At 41.0% G+C, this 26302-nt stretch overlaps 1 protein-coding gene across 1 annotated transcript in view; it reads left to right on the plus strand.

The window, feature by feature from the left end:
* The first annotated feature begins 14345 nt into the window (after positions 1-14345).
* The window catches only part of LOC139210503 (low-density lipoprotein receptor-related protein 1-like), a 105009-nt gene continuing 93052 nt past the window's right edge, over positions 14346-26302 (plus strand). The window contains exon 1 of the mRNA XM_070840509.1: positions 14346-14442. Coding sequence (XP_070696610.1) covers positions 14346-14442 — 97 coding nt within the window. The remainder of the gene's footprint in view (positions 14443-26302) is intronic.

Here is a 26302-nt window from a genome sequence, read left to right on the forward strand (position 1 = left end):
TATACTATACAAATCCTATAAACATACTATTGACCACCACTAATATATTGCAACTGTAAGAATAGCTGATCCAAAAATGAACATTTTCTGCCTTTTTGTCTATTAACTATTCCAACTCAGGAGTCAGCTGGCATGTTTCATATATATTAGGAAACAGCTGGACATGAGGAGACCCAGACAGCCAGAATAGAATCTAATTGTAAAAAAAACATCAAAGGTATCTACAAACTACAAATTTAATGCTAATAATGAAAGACAGACAATTTCAGCTATAATTTGAGTCGTATTTTTGCCCTCACATGAGTGCTAAAATGACGGCAGCATTTGGCCTCATCATGTCTGTTAAGGGTGTATTATAGTGCGTAACAGCTCTGCCACCTTTTTGCCCAACCAGAGTGTGTGTTCCCTCTTTGTTTTTGCTGTTGTCCTCTTCTTTGCATTTGTAACCTTCTGTGTTCTCTGTGTGTTTGTGTCGACTGCCAAGCACTCTTTAAACTTTGTTGTAGAAATTTGCGACAATATCATTATAAAGGAAAATTCTACATGATTAAAATCCCCTTGGTGAACCTATTTAAAGTTCAGACAGTTTATATAAGCAAAGCCAGTCTTTACTGAATACAGAACACCTCCAAAACACAAAGATGACCTAAAGTTTTACATCTGCAGTCTGCTTTATCTGGGCCATGACATAATATTTATGAACATTATCACATTAACTGCCTCAAATTCTTCTTTGACTGAATATTATTTCATATATGTCCGATCACTCCTCTCTGTAGATGTTTGTATCAAAAATCATCTCTGTCAACATGCGGAAAAAGTAGTTTACATGGATGGAGCATAGCTGGTGTCTCTCTAATGAACGTCAATGAGGAAGCACATTTATAAAACAACCTTTAAAATGTGTTCACATTGGCACACGGGCAAAGAAAATAATTTTGTAGAATCATAATGTCATTATCAAGGTTTCCATTCACCACAGCCACTTCTTATCCATCCAGACATTACCTCATCAGCACCTTAATGAAAACACAGAAAGCAGCAAAAACACAGTATGTGTTAGACCATCTTGTATATAGACGGATCACCACAAATTGACCAATTTCAGCCATGTGTGGAGAAAGCATTGAGGAGATATGGTCTACTTCTTGTTTGTGTCGTGACTGCCAGCCGCCGCAGCCAACTGGCCTGCAACAGATGACACAGCTTGTTTACAAGTGAGATGTCTGGAATGACTGCACTAAAACAGCCTCTATTATAATTCAAAAAGCTGCATGTTTTATCTAAAACTCTCCAACTATATGCTTGTTACATACAGTATTTGCAGCTATTTGTGTAGGTACACCTGTAGAAATGCTTTTAAGTAGAATACTACTGCAGTCTGGCTTTGGTGTCCAAACTTATAATTTCCTCTGGGATCTTACATAACGTGCAGGAGCAGCTGATGATCAAAACTCAATCATATGGTTTGGTTTGTGCTGCCCTGGATCTAACTTCAACTGCTGGTGCTCCTGCCGCTTTCCTCCCATGCAAGAAATGATTTCTCCCATTAACATGACTCGATTAATTATTCAGCGCACGCTAATGCAAAGCAGTTTCGCACGAAACACATCAGTCAAAATTTAAAGCTCTTGAGGCTGTAGTGAGGGGGGACCATAGGGCCAAGCACAGCCCATTACAAAGATGATGCCTTGCAAATGGTTTATAATAAACACCTGCGTGATTCAGTCCACTGGTCGTGGTGTAATGCAGTGGGTCCAGTAGGTGCATCTGGTGCAACGGTGTCCTGCAGTGTCCTCTGAAGGTCACAGACAGGCTGTTAAACAGCAGACACACACACACACACACACAGGGTACTAAACCTAAACATTTGCCATCGGCGTGTGAATGAGTGGTGTCCTGAAGTTACCTCTCACATCTTATCCATGGCTGCCTTGTCAGTGACTCGGCCTGCTTATCTTCTTCTGCTATATTTAAATGCCTTTTCACTTTCTGCTGTTGCCTGTGATTGGCTGTGACATGTATTCCAGCACAGATGGCAGCTGAAATGTGATGCCTAAAACGCAATGGCATTCAAAATAATCACTGCAGGTTACACTACAGAGCGATAGGTATTAATTACACTACAAAGCATTTCTGCTAGTCTGGATGTCTCAGGGCAGCCTGAATTATGCAATGTACAAGTTATCTGCTCCTTCTACGCATCATGAACTGCTCACTCTGTATACATCATGTCATTTTATTATGAACGCTGTTGTATGCAAAAACCCCTGCAAGACTTGAATCATTTTTTTCCTGCATGCACAGAAGGAGAGCATAAATATGCTACAAGCACAGAGGTGACACCAAGCACGACTCCTGCTAGAGCGCAAAGACTGTTGGACGGATAAACCAGGTCTCACACAGCACTTTGGTTTCTCCACAGCGATGAATTGACTTCCTCTCAGAATCTATGTGCCTGTTATTCAAATGAGGGAGCTGAGCTAGGCGACCTTGCCAGTCCACAAAATTAAAGTTCGCCTGTGTAGTTTCCCTGTAGCTAAAAAGTAGTTTATGATGTAGTCATCAAAAGGTAAAGCAGTATTGAACATCATTTATCCATATTTCTTCAGACTCATTCAGAAAATGCATGTCCGGCAGAACGTCTGCGGGCTGTTCCTCTGTCTGCCTTTAGGAGCACACCAGTGACATTGTTGCACTCAGCAGAACCTCAGTCTGGCACAACCAGCCACTTTGACGACATGAACATTGTTTGGACGTCAACAGGCCCGTTGCTAAGTAACCCAGCCCCCTCCATCCCAAGTGTTCTGGCCTTATTACCTCTAGGGTAGCTAAGCGGTGTGTGTGTGTGTGTGCACGCATGCATGTGTGTTCATATAAGTGCTTGTAAGTTTGTTGGCGGGAGTTTGCACAGGAATTGCCTAATGGTGTGTGTGGGGGATACAAAAGATGGGGTATCGCCTCATCTTATTCAGTTTAATTCATCACAACCTCCATGTGGTATCGAAGCCTAACATTCAAGTGTTTTGAAACACAGGCCAAAAACTGGTGCTTCATCTGGTCCAGTTTTGTGCTAAAACGCGCTTAATCATTTTGTAATTATCTAAAATAATATACAATAATATGCGACTTAACCTAAGCGATACAGAAGTCAAGCTTAATTTGCAACTGCAGGGTCAAACGCAGCGGAACAGCTACAACTACCACCCATATACAACCTATTTAAGGACAACAGCACATGTTGAGGAAATACCACCCTTCCACCCTTTGCCTGCATTAAGAACCTACACACACACACACACACACACACACACCATCAATGCTGTGGGGGTGAAGCTCTGTCATCAAAGTGGGCTGTTGTTTGGGAGGAAGGGGAGCCTGTGTGTGTGTGGAGGAAAGTGGATATGAATGGCGTGGAGGGGTTCAGGGAGTTCATGAGTGAGTGAGAGACTCGGTCATTGAGAATGTCAGTGTGGGGTTCAAGGTCAGAATGGCAAACAGAGGGGGAAAAACAGCATCCCGTGGTCTCATCATATAGAGGAGGGCAACAGGAGGAAGAAAGGGAAAAGCTCGGTTTTAAAAGTTAACATCTGAAAGCCGTGGAGGTATGGCAGCGCACACTCTCACTACGGGGACCTGTACTTTATCTATGTTTACACCTGGTTTACATCAGAAACTGGATGACTGTGAATCGCATATAGAGAAAATCTCTGCATACATGTTTAGCCCAAGTTAAACAAACTGTAAAATTCAAACCTATGTTTATGCATGATCGCTATCATTAGACATAAAACAACCATCCAGCAACAGTATTCATTTGCTTGACTTTTTAGCGACAGAAATAACGATGTGAAATTTAAGATAAGGTATTTTTCATGATACTGCACACAGTGCACAATAAAACATACAAAATCCCATATTGAGCTCAAAAAAAAAAAGTAGCTGAAGATTTTCTGAACTTAACTGGGAAACTTAACCGGGCCGGATATGTTGGTTGTTTACATCCCCGCTGTGGTAAATATGAAACAGCACAAAATGATGTGTGCTCGACAGCATGCACAAACAGATGGACGTATGTGCTTGTGAGGTTACTTTACACGTCTGCTGAACAGACCACACACACACACCCTCACACACCAGACAATCAGTCAAGCATTCCCTGTGGTTGGAATGTGTTTTTGAGGGAGAGTGTGAAAGAGGAAGTTTTGGTGAGGGAGGCTTGAGGGGACTGGTTGACAAAAAAAACAAAACAATGAATGTTGTTAGCCAGTTGCGCACATAGAAGTTTTTTTTGTGTGCGTTTTCGTGAATGAAGGCAAATACAAGAGAATACGCTTTCAGATTGGGATATAAATGTGTGTGAATGTACATTCAGCAGCAGTTATTATTTATTTTCATGCAAGTAGGCAAATTTGTATTTGCAAAATGAATGTCCATCCCATTTCTTTCAGCTCCTTCTTATTGAGGCTCTACACTAAAGTAAACAGAAGTCAGGTTAAGGTTTTTTGGGCCTTCTGGCTGCCAGAACCCTTAACCTTCCATCTTTAGTATATGCTGACTTCACATTAGTTCTTTTCCGTGACAAAAGTTTGTTCTCCCCAAAAATACACGTGAAAATGCTTTTTTATGCGTTTAAAAACATTAAAGCACCTGTAATAAATTTAGGTTTTCTTCAACACACTTCACAAAAAATGTTTTAAAAACTAATTTGGTGATTTAAAGTTGTTACTGCAAAATAATGTAAGACGGAAATACGGCTTTAGAAAGTATAATGACGTAAGTAAACTGGTTTTGCATTCCATTTGCCCTTCTGTTTATTTACTGGATAATCCAATGTCCGGTGCAGGGAATTTAGCTTGCACTTGTGCATTTATATGTTGATAAATATTTGCTATCCCTGAAAAATACAGTGAGGAAGACCTTAGGAGTGTTTTCTTAAACAATTTTGTCTCTAGTAGTCGGTCACTGTTGTTTGACCAGTGCAGGTTAGTAGAAATATCAAACAGATAAACCCCATTAACAGGTTTTCACAGAGAAACTGTGTATTCATAAATAAAAGGTTTAACAATCCTGGCCCTATCACCTCTTCTGGCATCACACCACTCGATTTTTCTTTTTTCCTTTTTTTCCCTCCTTTTTGTAAATTAGTTTTCAAGAATTTCTTGAGTGGGCTATTTACTCTTGGTTCCAGCTGGAAGTAATCTGAGCAACAGATTTGAGTGTAAAGAGGCAGAAAGAAAGCCTGGTGATGGAGTGGGAGGGAAGGAAAGAAGGGGACGAGGGCAGGGGGAAGGGGAGAGACAGCTCAGCGGATGGGGGAAGGGCTGTTTGTGCATGCCTCGAATTCCTTAGGTGTTATCAGCATTGCCCGCTCCATAATTGTTCCTTTCGAGGAGGAAAAAAAAATACAGAGACTGTACAACATTGTAAAGCTTCCCCTATGTTTGAAGACCTTAAGCGGGGGTGGGCCGGGGTGTTAAGATCTTTGAACTCTGATACTGTCATCTTTTTTTGTTACCCCTCTCATAATTAATAATGCACTGTAAACAAAGCTAAGGTTTAAGATTTTAATCAAATCATGATTCTTTTTGACAGCTTGTCAAGGCTAATTTGACTTTCATGATATAACTGATAACGTTCCTCCCCCTAAAGAAGACTCTAAAACTAAAAAATAAACGTTTATTATTCTGCTTTCAACTTCTTTTGGATTTTAGACTTGCAACGACTTATTTATCCACTAACTTTGGAAATGTACTTGTATATGTCAAATTTAAAGCTCTGCCTCCCTGCCATGTGATGTTTTATATCATTTTCCTGGTTTTAGACTTGTTCTAGTTTCTCCTTTACAACCTTACAGATAACAGCAACCATAAAGGGTTGCTGTTATCTGTAAGGTGTCACACCAGCCAAGACCCCCCCCCAGTCATTTTGATAATACCATTTTCTCAAACTGCCTGAAAGAAGCTTTTCGTGCATTGGTAAGATTAGCAGTTTCCTGTGTGGCTCCTCCAGAATGAGCAGATGAATAGAAATTCATAATAAAAATCAATTACCAGAAATATCTTTTTTTTTTGTTATAAAATGGCTGCAGTGAGTACTTCACCTCAGTGGGACACACACACACACACACAGGACGTGATTCTGGGAACTTTGATTGATGAGGTAATCCATCTGGCTCTGAAGTAAGGGAGGGGAGGATGAGAGCAGCAACGGAGAGAGGGAGAAAGGGAGTGTAGAAGATGAGTGATGATGTAGGTCCAAATCATGATGCAGTCTAGAGATTTATGCGCGTGTGTAGGCAGAGATGAGTGTGTATGAGAAGTTGAGTTTTAGCTGTAGTTAGTTGAAAATAGTAAATTTTGACATGATTTCTGGATGCTGTTCATTAGTTAGATTATTACAAATGTCACACATCTGAACAGTAACACAGTGTGAGAGCCAGTACTGACCCGTTTCTCCTCTCTGGACTTCAACCTGGCTTCCATCACAGCTGCAGCGAACTGGGCGGAGGTGCATCATGGACCTTAGCTGTGGATGAATGACGCATGAAATACTTGCTCCAGTCATGACACAAACCAGATGAATGGTGTTTTCACTTACTCCAACAATAAAATCGCCCTGGAAAGAAATACACCAGTGGAGCAGGAGAGGTCTTTTAGCAGGAGACTAATAACTAGCAGTTCTCTGATGCTTAAGACGGATGGTTTTCCATCCTGTGACATAAGAATCAATCTCACACGGAGAGGACTAATTCTGTCAGTGTCATTCTTTTTGGAAAGATGAAGTGAGAGATGTTTGAGAGAATTTGCTGCTGCATAATGTTGATACTTTTGCTCATTGCCTCTCACTTTAATACTTGTAATTGTGTGTTGCAAGACACTGAGAAATGTTAACATATTGCAGCTGGTATCAAGTTTTTATTTTAGATAGAAATGTTAAAACTTCCCTCTATTTATCTTTTATATCATGTCTGTGCTATTGGGTGCTCTCCGATGATATTCAATAATATCAAACCAGGCAAGATAATCAGGTTATAATGACTTGACCTGGCAATGTAGACATTAATCAAACCGAAGATAATGGATTTTTTTCTAAATAAGTGTGTCTTATTTGTTCCAAACCAAGTGTGCCATTCATTCATTCGACAGATACAGTATGATGTTACAACATATGCTGCCGAGGAAACAGATCAATATATATGAGAAATACAGATGGAAATGAAAATAGCACGGAGATGAATGAGGTGAGACGTTAATGCTGCGCAAAATGTCAGAATAATGAAGGATGTGCATATACAGTATCAGTGAGTCACTTTATAATGACGGCACGGTCAAATATCAGCATAAGCCTTCAGTGCAGATCTCTCTGATCTCTCTCCCTATGCATCTTAACACACACACACACACACACACACACACACACACACACACACACACACACACACACAACCTGACTTGTTCAGAAGAAGTGAGGAGAGAAGATGACGTAAAAAAGAGTAATCATGAGTCTTGGAAGTGGATCCTCGTCTGATGTGTAGCACATGACAAAGCCATTAACGCTGGGCGTCCACAATCTTTTGGCATCCTCAGTTTTCATTGTAATGAGGCTGAGGCCCTCGCCTGAGAGGGGATTATACAGAGAAACAAATAGACAATGCATATATAATACATTGCTGATAATGAGTAATATTAGCTTTCCTTTTCCCTTTCACTGCTTTACAGATTTTCTGAAGCAAAGAGTCTCTGTTTTTGGAAACGGGTAAAACAGAGATGCTAATTTAGTTTGAATTTAGTTTTAAAAATTCACAAGATTGAGGTCTGACCTTTGAAAAAACATTAAAATGAAAGTGAGGTTTGTAAGGGCTTGGACTGCTCTCCATCAGGATATCTGGCATCTGTGTTATGCTTCCATCTGCTGGTGGTTCATGTTCATCACTACTCCATGCCTGACTGACATGGACCCACATGTCAAAAATATCTGGAAAAACAGCAGCAATGCTGAAGATTCCTGTGCTCCTAAATAGCCAAAGAAGAGCCAAAGACCCACTTTATTGCCATTTATCACCAATTTTGTTTAGTGTGCCATTATTACAAGAAAAGGCAACAATTAGTGAAAGTATACATGCTTTGCATTATTACCCTGATAGTCGTGCTGTGACTCCATAGATTCATCTGGCAGCCCCTTGTGTGGGGAACCACTGCTTTAAGTACGAACATCTAAGAAGAAATGGTTCAATACATTCAACATAAACACTAGAGCGTTAAAGAGGTTTATACAGATAAAACAAGGATTGCAGACACTGATGTTGATAATATGGTAAATGAAAGGATGAAATATGAGACAATCAAAATGACGCTAATAATTATTCACCCAGATCATCTCTCTCTATCACTGTCATGCTTTTTTCCTATTCCACCTAACCCAACTACTCTGATAAAAGCATAAAATGAAACTACTGCAACCACTAAAACATATTAGACTCATGACTAATAAAAGAACCATCAGTTCCCACTGAATGATGGAAGACACTGTGCGGTAATGCTTTAGAGAGACATTTGTACTGTTACAAAATTCTACAGAACAAAAGAAAGCCACTTTGGAGCAAACTGGTTGCAGAATTATGTAAAACACTTCTGTGCAAAACTGTGTGCATCATACGTGTGCATGCCTGTGGCTCATGTGTGTGTTTGATGATGTCTAAGAAGTTCAAGATGACTACTTCTTCTACTACTTTCTTAATGCATTTAGATTTGAAAGTCTCTGTAGTTGTGTCTTCCCCTTTTTTTCCACCGAATGTCTGTTTTTAGTTAAGTTAGGATTGCACGGATGCATTTCGTATGAGGACATTTTTGGACTGGAACTCAGCATTTTGACAAGGATCAGTGTTGCTCACTGTTGCTATGTTAGCCACACTAAAAGAACTAAATTAAGCTCTGTAAATCTTGCCAGACACCTCAGTGCAAATAAAACCATTCATGGATTAGGGGTGAATTGGGGAAATAACTGACAGTCTTTATTGAATTAAGACCGAACAAGGCTTGTTTAAAGTGGCTTGTCTGTCTCTGTAAGTGCTATAGCCTGATTTCAGAAAATGAAGCAATTTTATCAGAAGAGTAATTTCTCTTCAAGCTGCCAGTGAAGTGTATAATGGTGGTGAGGCACTGAAATCAAGAAAAGATTGCTGAGATTATTCCTCAAAACAGCCCTGTGAAGTGTTTTGGTGGATATCGTTTGTGATCATTACTCATTATGTGCCTCATTTTTCTCTTTTGTATTTTATCACTGTAAAAAAAAAATCTGACACAAAGGAACTATTGTTCTTTGAAATGTAATACTGGCAGTGTAGACCCACTAGGCGTCAGTGCTGTGCAGCATTTCCCAGACAGGTCTGGTGGCTATGGTCGTCACTCTAAACCCTCTAAACTGATGAAAGGAATTCAAAACTGCTAAAAAGTGTTCGTCGATGCTAAGGATGTCTCTGCATATGTATGTGTCCCTGCTCTGTCTTGCAGAGTTATCTGTTATAGAATTACATTGAATATTAAGTTCATTTGTGTATTTCCTGAACATATTGAATATGTAACTATGATTTGATTAAAATCCCTCTTCATTGGCACTTGTTTATAAGACTCCAGACCCGCCACCATGTTCCTTCCACTTCTGATGGGCTGCGCCAGATGTTTTCTGAGTGTCTTTTACTGAAATGGCAAGTGTCAGATTACAAATGAATGTGAAAACGTACCAGGAAAACGTGGAGATGTGAAGGCTCAAAGATCAATGTCACTTACCAGAGCTGCAGCCTCACACATTGAGTCATATGACTTGGATTCAAGTCAAACTCGCAAAACATTCAGAGCAGATTTTCAGGCCAGCGTGTAAAGGCTAATGATCAGTTGTGCTTTGTGCGCTTTGGACTGAATTATTTTAACTGAACAACAGGGTTGTTTCAGTGTCCTTGTACTGTTGAGAGAGATAGATAGATAGAAAAGAAAGTGCTGGGTGGATGTGTGGTTGCATAATTTGTGTTCTTTTATGATGAACGAATAAATGTCTGCTTGTGTTTGCACTACATGATCTTTATTGTTGAGTGGCATTTGCTTTGTTTTGTTTTGAAAACAGCCCAAATCTAATTTCCTGTGTAACTGCGCAACAATTTGCAACTGTTTCTCAGAAAAAGCTTTGGAATACATGTCAGTTTTTAGCATTTACTATTTATATAATCTCATGTTGATTTGATTTTACTCCTACTGCTTTGTTATTGTTCACATTTTGAAATGACATTTCATGTAGTGAAAACACATTGTGACGTCTTTAGGCCTCAAGCATAGGAATTGGGACATGACTTAAAATGTTACAAAATTACAAATATACACATATCAAAAAATATATGCATATTATAAATGTATTTCCTCCATGTTGAGGATCATTTGAAACACTCAGATCTCAGATGGCTCATTTATGAATATGACACATTCTTGTTATATAACGTGTCAAAAAATATACAGGCAACACAAAGATGAGTGTCTGCAGTTTGTGATAAGTACTCAAAGCAATGGCAGTATGTGACCTTGGCCTTGGCCCTTTCTTAGGAACTGTTTGTCTATTTTCATTCTAAAATCATTTGGGCCTTAGTTTACACAATCTAGAGCAAAATAATTCCATGTTGGCTTTATCTGGAAACAAACTATATCTATGGTAAGGCAGAATTTGGTCTCTGCAGATCCAGTGATATTTCGTGATTCTATCCCCACTTAGATAGGATATCAAGATACATTGTGGGATTTACAAAACTATTATTAAAGAAATCAAATCATTCTAAAGATTTTGTCAGAGACACTTATGCTCATCAGAAGATATGGTACCATTTCTAGCACAAAAGTTTTGACACAAAAGGTTAGTCACATTTCTTTGGTGGAGCCCCCGGGTGGTCTTTAATGAAATAAAATGCATTTGTGGGCTTTTTGTCCATAAATGCTTGCAAGAATTGCCTAAAGTTAAACCTGTTACCCACCATGTTCCACTCTTTGCACACTACAGTGACTATATTGCATGCCATCACTTACTGGATTGTACTTTCATCTTTGCCTGTACCCTGCAGCAACAAGAAGTTTGTGCAGGATGGATACAGTGATGGTGAATCCAAAATATCATTAGTACCCTGGGGTGACTGAAGATTCCTGCCTGGAATCTTAACAGTGCATTGCAGCAGCAGCAGTGGACATGGTGTTGAAAAGACAGAGTGGAGGAGCATCTCTGTTTTGAAAGTGTTGACATATTTCTGGCAATGTTTTAAGGGAGGTTGTTCAATGTGGTTCGTAAAGGCTAGTGAAGAGCCAAACCTTAGGTCAGGATTTGTGAGTGATTTGGAAAGCTGTTCTGAGAGGGGTATGTGGGTTATGGGGTGCAATGTGGGACCTATTGGGTTGTACAACCTGGAGACCCTCTATCATTGAGCTGTTCATTTTTAACTAGCTGTGCTTAATTGTCTTTAACTCCTGAAGGATGAGGAGATCTGATATGGGTAAGACTAGGTTTGTCAATTTTTATATACAATTAGGTGTCATCTGCATAGCAGTAGAGAGATAATCCATGAAAACAAAATTAGGACACATTTGCCAGATGGACAGGAAGAACTGTTTATTTGTCTAGTGACCAGAAACTGTCATTTTGTTGTTAAAGAAGCTGAGGAGAATGCGATGGTCTTCAAAGTCAAATGCAGCACTCCGCTCAGAAGAATCATGAGGGCCCCTTTAGGCAATAATTTGTGGTCCTGGCCAGTGGTTTCTCAAAGCTGTGGGTAAATAGACTATACAGGAGGTGGGCATGGTTTCCAGGTCTGAAAAGTGAAGCCAATCGAAGGTACCTAAGAGTACCCACACACTCCACTGATTCTATGGGAGTGGAAGAAAATGACCCTACTTCTCATTTCTTACCTCTCAATTGCTAACTTCAAGTCTTCTTCAAAACAGCATGATGTTCAATTTGTAAATGATGATCCAATTTGGAGTTAAATAGATGATAAAGCAGGTTATGCTTTAGGGTATGTTTGCGACCAACCAATCAGAGACCAGTCATGCCTAAACCTAAACAATCAGAGACAGGTCTTTGTGGAATATGGATGGGAAAAAATTGTTGCTTCTGGCTCTTAAGTGCCAAACTTGAGGCTTTAAAACAGAAGTCCACAAACCCATGGATGGTATTGTGGTGGCTACACATACTTGTTATCTACAGTTTATGTGTGGGTGGGACATAATTCTATTGATGGCACCACCTGATGTACAATTTGTGGTACTGGTGTGGCTGATGTCATGACATAGTACTGCATTCCAAAAAAAGACACAGTTTGCCATGCGTGTTGGTGGGAGGCCAGTGAGGGTCATGTGGTTGTTACTGCTTTGATGACCCAAACAGGTTGATGAAACAAGTCTTTCCTTGTGACGTCATCCATGAAGCCCTCTCTGGAAGGAGAAAAGAAGCTGGTGACAACATATGGGGTCCTTCCTCATGTCAATTTTGTCTCGTGTTTCTAGCTGGGTGATATGGACAAATCAACAGAGTCTTCATTTCAAGTTTATAGGCATTGTAATTGGTTAACAAGGCTATCCCAAAGGCCACTCTTCTTTTGCCAGCATCTGAAAGACACAGCTGGTTATAGTCACCATTATCACAAAATTAGTTTGCCTGTTGGTTATTAGTTTCGCTCCCTTTAAGACTGAGGATTATATGATGGTGCAATGTTAAATGTTAAATGAGGTTTCTTGTCAGTTGGGTACAAGTCATATATTCAGCCAGAATTCAGTCCTATGGGGGCCACATGAAGGCTGCATCTTGGAAAGCCAACAGTCCCTGAACTGGGCCTGAAATGAACCTATTGCATCCACATTGCTGTGTGGCATTATAGTCTCATATGTCATTTAAGTTAGCTACCTACAATAAGGTACAGTAAGCTACAGTAAGGTACCTACAATAGAACTGCCAAATGGAAAAGTGGATCCAGGTTAGACTAATCAAAATGCTTGTTGAATTAAGCATGCACCTTTTACTTCAAATTTCAAAATGGTGAAGTTAAATTGCTTTTGAATACAGGAAATGCTTGCTCTATTTTTAAGATGAATATCCGAGTGTTTTTGCATATTTCGCCCTTGGGGAGCAATAAGTCTCATACTATCTAGATCTAAGGTTTATTTTGATTTCTCCATTCATAAATCACTCTCTTAAATGTATCTATTTTTAAGAGACAAATTAGTTCATAGGTCTTTTTTGTCTTTTCTTTTCATTTATCTAATGAAAAGCTTTATAGTTTGCTTACATTATTCTCTATTTCGAGTGTCTAATTTAATACAGATTACCATTGTCATCATGTTGCCATCGTACTAAACTACTGAAAAGATCTAACAAAAGTTAATTACCTATTTTAAAGATTTTTGATTATAAATATCAAATTTTAGATTATTTATTTGCTAATAACCATCAAATACCAAAATAAAATCATTATTATTTAGATTTTTTTTCTGCATTAATAATATTCATAACCATCCTTAACTTTAGCACAACAAGCAAAAGTGGCAAAAGTAATTGCAAGCTCCATGAACAGACCACAATGACAATGGAGAAAAATAAGCACATAAAAGAATCCTACGTGGAATACACACAGCAAAACTAAATCTGGGACGAGGACAGGCGCAGTAAGTGCTGTTGCAGTAAGTTTACATGTGAGCGAGTGAGTTGATGGAGGTGGATGAGGGGTGGGGGTGCCGGGGAGAGAGGGGAGGGCCAGAGCTCCTGCTGCTGCGACGTCACTCAGCCCGCTGACTGACTGGGCTCCAGCCTTCAGGCTCAATCTGTGGCCAGCAGCAGCAGCAGCAGCAGCAGAGGTGGTGGGGAGGAGAGCAACATTTGATCCACTTCTGCATTTCCTCCCGTGGCTTCTTCACTGGGGCCGGGAGAACAAAAGACGGACAACTGCACGATCAGAGGCGCCAGCACTCCTTCATCTCGACTGCAAGCCAGGTTAGCTTGATGCTCAGTTCAGCCTGCTAGCCTTTGTGGCAGGGCTGTCCATGCATCCAAGGAGCCCCTAAGCAACCCCGGGCTGGGAGAAGCCTTGGCTGCTTTTTTTTTTCTTTTCTTTTTTTTTTTTTTTTGCCTTGACAGTCTGCAAAAATTATTCTCCGAGTGGGCAGACAGCAGCATCCTAGTCAGCTCCATTGCGCACCCAGAAAGCGGATTTCCAGCGAGGAGCATCACCGCCTGTGCACAGTTACACGTCGTCGCCCGTCTGCAACCTCCAGCTTGACAGGACCAAGAGGCGATTGATGACTAATATTCCTCCAAGATAGGCTACAATGTTGCGCACCACGGCCAACATGTTGGCAGCAGGATTGCTTTTCTTGGGATTGTTGCACAGTTTGGAAGTAATCGCACCTGGAAGGGCTATTGATGGTAAGCAGAGCCGATTTACGCGTAACCAGAGTCTTGTATAAAATGCTTAGAAAAAAAAAAAAAAAAACAGTGTTAAATGTGTGCATTACTGGATTTATTGTGTTGTGTGTCTGCGTGCAATGAGAGTGGACTGTGTCCTGAAGGATTGAGTGGAGCAACGTGGAGAGGATCAAACCCAGGCGAGACAATTAAAGCGGTCTTTTGTTTCTGTCTCCCAGTGCCACATGTGAATATTGCAATGTCACAGCAGTGATCGCACATTTTCTCCTGCCTTCCGCCGGACACACATTTACACTGACACTCAGTGATGAAAATGTAGCATAGGCCCCAGTGGCTGCTCAAACCACTTGTTTAGACGTCGATGCTCTTGTGTTTTTATTTTTTTTTTATTTTTTACAGCAATCAGACATGCACCAGTTTCCGTTTGCTTCAGTGACAGAAGGATGAAGCCATGATTGGTGTCATGTCTTAAAAAAATGTCAGCTCTGGAGCCTTGTGTAGAGCTGTAGTGCCTCTAATGTGTCTGGGCTTCAGTCAGTTCACGTTCAACGGATTTTACTGAGTGGTGTGCGGATGTGATGACAGCAGCCGAGCTATTCCTCTGTCAAACAACACTGTTTTAGTTTTAATCCTCTGACTGGGAGTTAAAGCGAGGCTGATGTTTTTATCTCTGGTTTGGAAAAGTGTTTTCTGTGGTGCAGTTTTGACACTGTGATGCTTTATTAGAACAACAGACCCATCTATGTCTATTATATGTGATCACTCCACTTACTTTCCCTCCTCTGTAAACCTAGATGTTTAGTGCTGCTATCAACAGGCGTGTGTAGCACTGCGTCATTGTTGTCCAGTGTATTACTGAGGCTGCACAGGCGAGGACCTCCTTAAGCATATTGTGATCTGCAGGCAGATAGTTAGAAGTTCAAAACAGCTCCCCCTGCGACCTTGTGAACACACACCTTCACAGGCTGGAGCAACTTCTGGAAACTATTAAGCTTCACAGTCCCACTCACGCGCTCCTCTGTTTGGTAAGAAAGGAAAAGGGCGTTATCAAAGAGGAGTTAGTGCAGACAGATTTATCGAAATGCTTTGCAGGTGAAAACAGAATGTGAGTTTATTTTTGCAAAGGTATAACGCCTCTCATTCATCTCAGGACTGTCTGACATGTGAATGAATGCTGAGCTCGTGAGCATATTTTTAGAAGGTTTTTACTGGCGAGAAAAACGTGTCTAATACGGAGCAGTCGTCGCTGTAAAGCTAATCAGGGCTCTAAATTTGACATTTCATTAAGTTCAGGACTTTAACATGCATGACTGATTTAAACCACAAGCTGCATTTTGCGAGATTCACCGTCAAGCCATAAATGCTTCCCTTTGCCTTTGAAGTCATCTCATTGCACTTGGCAATCCAGTGCTGTGAGGTTCTTAGGGAGCAAAATCCACATAAATTACCACCTTGAAGATAGACTTGGATAGCCTGCAATCACCTGCAGTCTCTCCCTCCTCCTCGGTCTGCAGCAACAGCTGAGAAATCCTGCCTTAAAACTAACAGTTTTCTGCCTCGATGCACTGTTAGTGTTTTAGCGAAATTTTCCTCCCTGTCAGTCTTAATGCCTTGATTTGATGAGTCAGCCTTGTGCAGTAGAACAGAGGAGATCACCAAACCTTAGCTTTTCTTGAAAACCCACTGGGATGCAGAGGCCGCTGTGCGTCACTGAGCCTCTGAAGGAAACCTATTGAGATGTGCTGATATGGCCCTTATATTAATCATTCATATCATCATCATATTGTAAATTTCCCCATCGTGGGACTAATAAAGGAATATCTTATCTTATCAGTTAGATTGAATGTTAGATTTATCCGGTAACTTGGATTTTTATTGGGTGTCTGTAATTCTAACTCCTACATTTTGAATTCAACCTTACTAGACCTTATCCAGCATGTCACTTGTTGTATGGGAAGCCAGAGTGCATGTACCCAATTTCAAGCATAGCTAAATTGCTTTTTTAACCTCTTCGATTGCCTCTTTGATTTTTAGGGCCCTTTGAACCACATATGTTACCAGTAAAGTTTCTTCAGACTTGCCTGGAACTCTTCTTTTTCCATTTTCTAGACCTCTAAACTCACTGTCTCAGTACTGTAACCAGAGTAAAGACCTCAGGCCACCAACAAACCCTGAGTTTAATTGGGTCTAAACTGCTCTTTGTTTCCCAGGAGACCTCCACGAACAGTCTCAAATTGTTCAGAAGGCGCTGCTAATTGGGGGCCCAGTGGAAAAGGCCTTAATGGAAGAATTCACATTGTTTCAGTCCGTGAAAATACTTTAGTGTCATTGCAAGAGGAGATCACCAGTCCTCAGAAATTGGAAATGCTGCCCCTCAAGGCTTTAAGTGGTAAACACCTTCCATAGAAAATAAAATTGGAGAAAGGTGTCTGATATTGACGACGGCTAGAATAATTTCAACATGACTCATTTCCATTTTGTCATGCAGACTCTTATTTAAATGTTTTGGAAGATATCCTTCTGTATCTGAACTGCCCGGTTCCTCATTTCATGTTTCCTTGATTTGCTATTTTTGCCTTTTTCCTCTTTTAAATGTTAAACTTCTTGTTTTAAAACCCACCCTTGATGATAGAAGTAGCACAGGCTCTTTTCCTTTTAATTAACTCACCATCTTGTGCTTCTCTTCTCCTGCTGCTTTTCCCCTGAGGCCTTCTCTGCTGTAACATTTGGTGGAGGACTCGGAACTGGCCCAGCATTTGGCTGTCATTGGTGTGATTCTGCTATCACAATGACATCCACATGGCCAAAAGGTTACCACTTCACTGTTTACTGACAACTCAGGGCAATATGGAAAGCAGAGTACATTTGTTAGGTCCTCGTTGCTGTTGTCCTTGTGTCACACAGGCAGCATTTTAAGGTGCACATGGAAAAACAGTTAATGTAAATAAAAGAAGATATATTTGATACTGCAATGAATATGTGGTGTAGATCAGCGTAACTAAAAGAGTGTCGGTTGGTGGCTGCCTAAATACCTTATATGACCACGACTGCATAACTGAGCAGATATAAAATCCAGCACTTTGGTCAGCAGCTTTTCTTGGAGAAAAACAACTCAGGGACTAAGTAGAATTCAGTCACATTATTGAACCGATGGTTTATGCGGCTGAACAGTAACAATTAAAATGCTGTACTGCTGTATAGATTTCCTGGCACAAGACTTGACATTAGACAGTACAATTGCCAACACAACCTATAATACACAGCAAATGTGAAATCTCAGTGTCCAGGAGGTAGTCATCTGTAAAGGTGACACTAAACTGCTCCCCTTTTTGAATGCCATTAAAGTCAGTACTGTGTTTTGAGCCTAAAATGAATAGCTTGAATTTTTGGAAAATATTCTCATTCACTATTTTGTTGAGACCTAGATGAGGGGATCCACACCTCTGTTCAATATGTAGCCTACCAGCAGCCACTTAGCCTTGCTTAGCATAAAAACTACACCCACCAGTACCTTTTTAAGGCAATTAATGCTGAATCCAGGAAGTCACTGCTTCCGGCCAAGAAGTAATCCTGCACACAACCCTTAGTAAAATGGAAAAATCGGACAGAGCCTGACTAGCAGTTTTCCCCTTGTTTCCAGTATTAATGCTAAGCTAAGCTAGCTGTCTCCTGGTTCTAGACTTCTACTAAATGACCAGACATGAGAGAAAGAGAGAGCAAAAAAAGTGAATAGGCACGTTTTAGAAAATGTTGGACTATGATTTAATCTAAAGATGCTCCCAACCCACTCTGATCATCTGACATCAGGTTTAAAATATGTTCAAACAAAAGTGACTTTTTTCATAAATGGCTAGAAACACTGCTCACGTCTTTTAAAAGCTGAGCATGTGGCCTGACTGGTTAGAACAGCTCTGTGACCCACTTTAGACTTGTGACCCACTGATTGAGATACACTATCTAGATGGAGCTATTTAAGGGTTGGAGATGGAACACGGTCTCAGGAGGCCTCAGGAGAGAATAACCTGCTAGGTGATATCATGAACACATGCATGGATATTCACAATAGATTAGCCAGCAACGTTTGACACCACCGCTATCAATACATGAAGGTAAGGATAGAAAAAAAAAAATCACTGGTGATTGACAATCCCTCTCTGCCAAAGCTCTCTAATTTGTATTGTAGAAGAAATGCTCAGGTGGAGGCGGTGTTGCCTGGGCTGCCTTATTCAGTAGTTATTTCTTTTGGGATAAAATGAAGAAGAAAATGCTATTTTTGCCTATTCTGTCCATCGTGCAGCCGAAAACAATACCACTGAAATTATGTTCATGCATGTCAGAGAACAGTAACACAACAGGATCATACAACTGAACTTAAAGTTGTTGACCAGGATTTGTAGACATTGGTGGTAAGTTGGCAGCTGTGGATACTACACCACTTTTTAAGCTGATATGGCAAACTTGCCAGATACAGAGTAACATTAGTGTTTATGTTAATGGCCACCTGATGGATGCAATGAATATCCACTGTCTTTTTTAGCTCTGTTTTGCTGTTTAACAGCTCCTGCTGAGGAGCAGTTAAATACTCACCAGCTAGTTGCTAACTTTGTCTGCCATTTGGTGCAGGACAGGAAGGGTGCAGGTACCATGCAGTGGGTTTTTAAAGACGCTGTGGGCACAGGGGGAGTGAACCAAAACAGTGAAATTGCACAGAAAACCGAAACAATGAGCTGAAAGACGCTAAAGCTGAGGAAAGTTGGTTTGGGTAATAATAGGTTCATCACTACGAGCGACCTCTTTTACATAAGAGTAATCATGTGATTCAATGTCAGTATAAGAATATTAATCTGAAGTCCAAAACACTGAGGAGTGTTTTCTCCTGTAGCTGCTTCGGGTAACTGAAGTCTAAGTGCGAAGAAAGCCTTTGCTTTTGTTTTTATTACCTTTGCTCACTTCAGCTTTATGCGAAGGTGCTTTAATATTGAATCCATACACTTTTCCATGATTTACAGCCAATAGAGGAAGCAGCAGACATTTCACTTCGTGGTGTTACAGTAGCCGCCACTATTATCAGTCTGGGAATGCTCTGTCTAAGAGATCATACTCCCTTGATAATTTGGCAGATCTGAGTAAGAGTGTGTAAGCGAGAGAAAGTTATACTCAAACTTCATTAGTGATAGTCACAATTATAAACTTGGCATTGCCATATTCATATAAGGCTCAAGTTAGCACCAAGTTCTACACATCAGCTTGAAAGGGTTTGTCTCATTTTTTTATTTTGTTTTTATTGTGGACACCAACATCTGCGCAACGTTACTTTGTTTATTCTATTTCTAAATGTGTATAATATACCCAAAGTAACCCTGTAACAGGAACCCATGGTCACCCTTTAACTCTGAAGCCAGGCAGTGTCAGGGTCAGGTCAGATGACTCGTGTTGACCCGTTCATTCCAACAGCAAACATGGGTTTAACTTGCTCCTCTGTGTCAGTCTGAAAGGACTGTTTGTGTTCAACAGTGCATCAAGCTGTGAGGCTGATTTGTCAGGTTGTTCTTGTGCAATGCACAATGGCGGCTACATGGCTCATTGTTGCTGCAAAATTGAACCTATCCATGAATTTATTCAAATCATTAATGGGCTAGATAATTCAGGGAGTCATATTACTTGCAAACGCTGAATTTCAATTCCAGCCCCCCAGATAAAAATTCTCATTTTTTTGTTTGTAAAATGTGTCCAATACTGGTTCCCTCACCACATAAAGAAACAGCATATTTTCAGCATCAGCTTGCACAACAAATACATTAATTCACATCCATTTAATCCTCTGCTACACGTTTTTTTTTTTTCCACATCCATTCTTTTCAGGCACAATTGTGTGACAGAGCAGACTTGCACCTATTGTAGATTACTTGTAAATTCATTCCCTCTAGGAAGAAAATTGAACCAAACAGGCCTAAATTTTCTCAACAGTGCTTCCTGATAAAGTGCCTATATATCTAGCCTTTACAACTGAACATCCCCAATAGGAGTGCCCTCAGCTCCATCCTGGTGAACCTTTCCAGACTGTAAAACTCAAGCAAACAATAGATCTACAGTGAGACACATGCTCAACACATCAGTACCAAAGTCACTATTCATGCAAGTGTGATTTAGATTTATTCCCAAACTTCTAATCCTAAACACAAAGCACCCAACCATAACCTTATTGTAACACTAATCCCTCGAGCAGGCGTTCTCCCTTCACTCCGTGGCAGAACTCTCCTCACATGGACTTAAGTGGACCCACAATCACTATTTCTGACTTCTGCCTGAGCAAAAACATGGGTGAGAGATGTTTGGGATCCATACTTGGCAAATGTTTTAAGGTGATATCACATCCAATAAATCTCTACGACTATAATCCTCAATATTGCACATCATTTTCAAGAAATTCACATTTTCACATTTACTGTGGAGGATATCCCACGCTGCACTGCCAGTGTGGAGGCAGCGTGGTCTCTCTGATTATGTGCTTTAGGTGTTTTTGGGAAAAGAATGGGCAGCTGTTTGCTCTATTATTATTAGCCTGCACACACCATTACTAAAGTGAACATATTTTGCAAATGTCCCTGTTCTGTACCCGTGTGTTTGCATGCAGAATTGACTGAACTAGCTATCAAAATGGACACACTTATTTAAGGTCTTTTGTGATTTTTGGAGCACTACAATAAGCTGGCATGAGCTACAAGTTAGCTCAGCTTTGCTCAAAAACAGGAAACAGAAAAAAGTTAGCCTGGCTCTGTCAGTACCTCTAAAGCTCACTAAGTAACACGTTATATCTTGTTTGTTTGTACAAAAACCTAAAGCGCGTTGCTTTATGGAGGGTTATGGGCCGGGCTGTTTATTGGCTGGGAGCAGTAGCATCTTTCCTGGTTGCCTGGCAACTGCTCAGAGCCAAGGATAAAACACACAACCTGACTTGTTAATTAGAGAGCTTCAGAGGATGTGGTAGGCATACTGTGTTACCTTTGTGTGCTATCAAGGTTAGCTGTTTCCCCTTGTTTCCAGTCTTTGTGCTAAGCTAAGCTAACCGGCTGCTGGTGGTGGCTTTCTATCAATTGCCACGTCAGTTTATTTGAAATGTACTGCTCCATAAATCTGTAGTTGTAGCAAACTTCAGGCTCAAATGCGAGACATTATTGACAAAATCAGTGATTTGGATTGGCTGTGTTATTTATTAAACCTCTCGATCAATGTTTCACCGTCATTAAAACACAATGCTACTTCTCATTAGGTGTCTCATTAGCAGTTAAAGGTGCTCAGGTTATTTCAGCACATGGATGGTGAATGTGAGAGAACATTCTGGAGAATCTAGTCCCGTTCCATGGAGCTTATGCGTCACACTGAGACTTGAAACTTGTACTGGTCTTATGAAAAGGCACTAAAGAATTTCATATAATCTTCTTTAATATGTTTCCCTCGGGCGCATACTAAGTAGGCTTAATTGTCATTTTTCTCCTTGTGCAGCTACGTACAGCGTGTGCTTTGGTGGTGGTGTGGCAAAGGGATTTGTCTAAACTGACTAACTTGATAATGGCGGATCACACCTTGTGGTTTTCTGCTTCGTCCCCACTCCGCTGCCGAATTTGATTTAATCCTTATGTGGAAGTGAAAGAGGTTGTAGCCTCCTCCCTCTCAGCTCAAACACTGACTCTAGTACAAATAGCAGTCATGGTTGATTACCACTCTGGGGTTGAGACATGGTGAAATCTCGGCCAGACATCCAAATAGCTCTTAATTAAGTTCACATTTGATTACTCTGCTTTGCCTAATAGGTCCTGCCTCTCGATACCTCAGAGGTTTGTGTAGATTGACTGAGTCTGTGCTCAGATCTGACCTGTAAAATCCAAACAGTCGCAGGCAGGACTGCGTTGTCCTGCAAGACGGAGCCCCATTTTACTTGGCAGCTATCACCAGACATGAGCACATTCCTGATGTTAATTCTCCTCGGCTCTAAGTGCATGCATAACACACACTTATGTAGACTTACAAACACCCACAGACAGTCTTAGAAACACACAAACCATCTCATAAAAACGTGATTTAGCATTCAACCAGAAGGTGAGCAGTTAAGCAGCTATAGATGTAGAAAGAAACTATATAAACTATATTTCAAAAATGTTTATATAATAACGTGGGTGACTTTGTCTTCTATCAGAATTTATTCACTACTGACTAGACTTCCACGGCTCCTCCAAACTCTCCCAGAAAGGTTTATTTAAGGGGCACAGCTGGGGCCTCTTTTTCTCTGTTTTGTAACATGACAAATTGGAAAACTTTTTTTCCCCTCCGTCTTCTGTCTTCCATTCTCTCTTCCATTACAAAATCCTGAAATGTTAGCGTTGCCTGAGCTGTGGAGGATGATGAGGAGGTGGCAGGCTGAAGCCAAACCAGCTAATAAAGACTCTTCCCTCATTTTTGGCCTTAGCAGAACCCCCTCAGGTCAGCCCAGAGGTCAGCAAAATAGACCCCTACCCCCTCACTTGCTCTATTCTACATCAATCTCTTCCTATATGTCTTCCTTTTTGGCTTTGTTGTGGCTGTTTGCTGTCTCATTAGTGGGCAAACCTGGTCTTGTGTTGTCTAAATCCAAAAAGATAGTTTATCAGGGCATAGTCTCCAGATGGCTGTGGTACTACTGAGCACAAAATATTAAAGACATTTTTCACTGAGTTGATTATTGTTAATTTCCTGTAGTATTTGGTTTTTATTTTTCATTCTGTCACATTCTGTCAAGATATGAAGCTATGAGTCAATGTTGAAGTGGCTGTGTAGCAGTATTATTCCTGCCTTTGGCGCTCCGAAAAGATAAAGTGCGTATCAAGGTTTGGCCAAATGGGCGTCAATGTCGAGACTGATCACACGCAACTCTGGTTGTTTATCTTGCCCTCACATAAACCTCCCTTTCCTAAATATTTGAAAAGATAATGAAGCTTTATCATGTCTAACAGTGGAGAGTATTTGGGATAGCAGGACAATCTTCCCCCCCTTGAGAAACTGTTGAAGTGTTTTATTAGTGCGAGTACATGCTATCTTCAGTAGACTAAACTAGATGTTTTTTTTTGTAAGTGCTTTGAATAACTTCACCATGCGCCCACTTCAGCCAACACACCCACCTAAATGCTTTTGTGTGGCCTGCCAGCTTTGTTATTCTCTGCAGTTTCGGATGAATCTGAACTAAAGTTACCAAGCTCCTGAAACTAGAAGGGATCAATTCCTCGGATCTGAGCGGATCCTGAGGTAGCCCAAGGACGTTTATTCTTTCTGTGTCTAGTAAAGGAAAGCAGCTCCTGTTATGTAAAAGCATTAACTTTATACATGTGCACATTTTCATGCCTACGTATTTCTCCTTCTCAGTCCTTCTTTGTCTCTGACAGTCGTTCTGACACATACAAGGCGTGAGCGTGAGTGACTTGAGGGAAAACCCAACCCTGTTATTTTACAGAGCCAGGTAGATTCTAGGGTTATGAAACAAGACGTGTAGCAGATCTAACCAGGAGATAATTTAAACTGAAGAAGATCATCTGCAATATTCTGTGAAAAGATTATTGAGCACTGTGCTAGCGTTATGGCTCTCCAGGATGTCATGGTCCACCACTTTGGTCCGGACTGAAACATCTCTACAGCTATGGTTCGCATTTGTGGTGCCCAGTGTATGAATTCTAATGACATTAGTGCTTTTCAGTGAAATGTCTCAACAACCATTGGATGGATTGCCATGAAATTTTGTACAGACATCCATTTCCCCCTCCCCCCTTTTAATAACTTTGTTGATCCTCTCACTTTTTTGTTTGATCGTTTCCCTTGCCAGGCTCAGATGTACTTTGTGTTTAGTGCTTCTTAGCAAATGTTGGCAGTAATTTGAACGACCAGGATAATTTATATCTATACCTTTTACCAATTTACATCACTTTTAAAGCATTTTACAAGCAGACAGCAAATACGAACACCAATATACTGTATGTCAAAGCAGCCACAGCGACTACACAGATGGTAACAGTGAACAAGGAGAGGAAGAGTGAGGGTGCCAGCAACCGGGCGCGGGTGAGAGATGTGACCTGTGATCAGGTTATCATCGTATGTAATAACGCAGTGCAGTGAAGACACAGCCATTTCATACAGGAAACGAATGCATACCGATGCCCATTCAGCCAATGATGGACCTGTTCATATGAGACGGAGTTAACAGAGACTCCAGTCTGTAGTGTAGTTCACACATTTCACTGATAAACCTGAGAATTATACAGTTACATTAGCCATCAGGATCAAATGATCAATTTTGTGTTTCCAATTCTGTCCATATGCATCACCTCTCTCACCTCTCTCTCTACTTACCATATATATATTTTATAATCTATAAGCTATAACCGAATCACTCATCCTGCTATACTAATGTACAAAAACTGTACTAATTTAAGAAGCTGCTGCAGCCTGCTTCCAGCATGGCTGTAGATTCTACTGGGCCTGAGAGATGAACAGGGTTTGCAGATACTTGGCAGCACTGGGTAAGTCACAGACCAGCAGCCCTGGACTTGGTACAGATTATCTTGCTCAAGGACACGTGAATTGTGGCTGTCCGGTTGAAGGAAGGTCCCTCGATCCGGCTTTGAAGACAGGATTCCATACTGCTCAAGCTCCCTTTCAGCGCCACTGTTAACAATGCTTTAAGTCCGCCTTCACCTCAACTGCTGTTGAGTGGTGTGTGATGAGGCGGTAGTCTCGGTGTCTGCTGGAGCTTTGTAGTGCCCTGGTTGATCTCAGAGGGCAGGCCTCCAACTTATTTATAGCACTGCTGTGGGTGTCAGAGGAAATGGGGCTGTGGCTGGGGGCGAGGCTTGTGTTTGCCTTAGGAGAGGACTCTTCCTGCCAGCCGGACTGAGCTCATCTTGTAGGATAGACAGCGGCGGGGGCAGAAGGCAGTGTATTTGTGATCTGGCCGATGACCTAAAGCATTTTCACGCAGCCACCGCTTTGGTAAACACACAGGCAGCTCATTGATAGCAAGTGTGACATTCCTCCATCCCATCTCAGTATCCCAGCCCAGCTCAGGCTGTTCTCAGATCTTCAGGCCGGTCCCCAGCTGTGAGAGCCCTGCCCCCCCCTTTGACTTGTAGTACACTCCCCTGTCTCCATTTGCTTTCATAGCTGCAGTTCATCTATCTTGCGCTCTTATGTCATCCTGAGTCATATCCATCTGTTTACCATCTTCTTTTGCTCTATCCCCTTTTCAAACAAAAGACAAACACATACGAGGCCTTTTTGCGTTGTGCACCAGTTCACAAAGCCCCGAAAAACACACCTTAAGCCAAAAATATGTTTGGCTGGATCACACTTACCTACGGCCATCTTTAAACTTGGATATTTCTAACCAGATAAATCACAATTGTGTCCAGCACAAATTGAACAGCTGGCAGTGAAATTTGTTTCAACATCCATCTTCAGAAACCACTTGATTTTGTCCCACTTGACATGCAAATACAGTAAACCTGTACACTCAACATTTCCATACCACCATACCAAAGCAATAAGCCAGCATCCATCTGGCCGGCTTATCTGCTCAAGATGTCAGACCAGACGGAAGTTGTGTTCCTACACGAGGTTATCCTAAAGAAAAAGGAACAAGAACTTACAGGCATTGGAAGACTGAAGAGCTGTTTAAGCTGACGAATAGATGACCCAGCTGTTAATCAGCTGTGCCGCCATCATTAGAAACTGACGCTGCTTCAGATGATGCCTGAGAGAAGAGGACATCCAATTAGTATAAAACCTTGTTCCCTCAATTTCTTTTCCTTGCGTCTTCAGCGGTGGGGAGCATGACGTGACG

Source organism: Pempheris klunzingeri, chromosome 2 (genome assembly GCF_042242105.1).
Source record: "Pempheris klunzingeri isolate RE-2024b chromosome 2, fPemKlu1.hap1, whole genome shotgun sequence".
NCBI classification, from domain to species: domain Eukaryota; kingdom Metazoa; phylum Chordata; class Actinopteri; order Acropomatiformes; family Pempheridae; genus Pempheris; species Pempheris klunzingeri.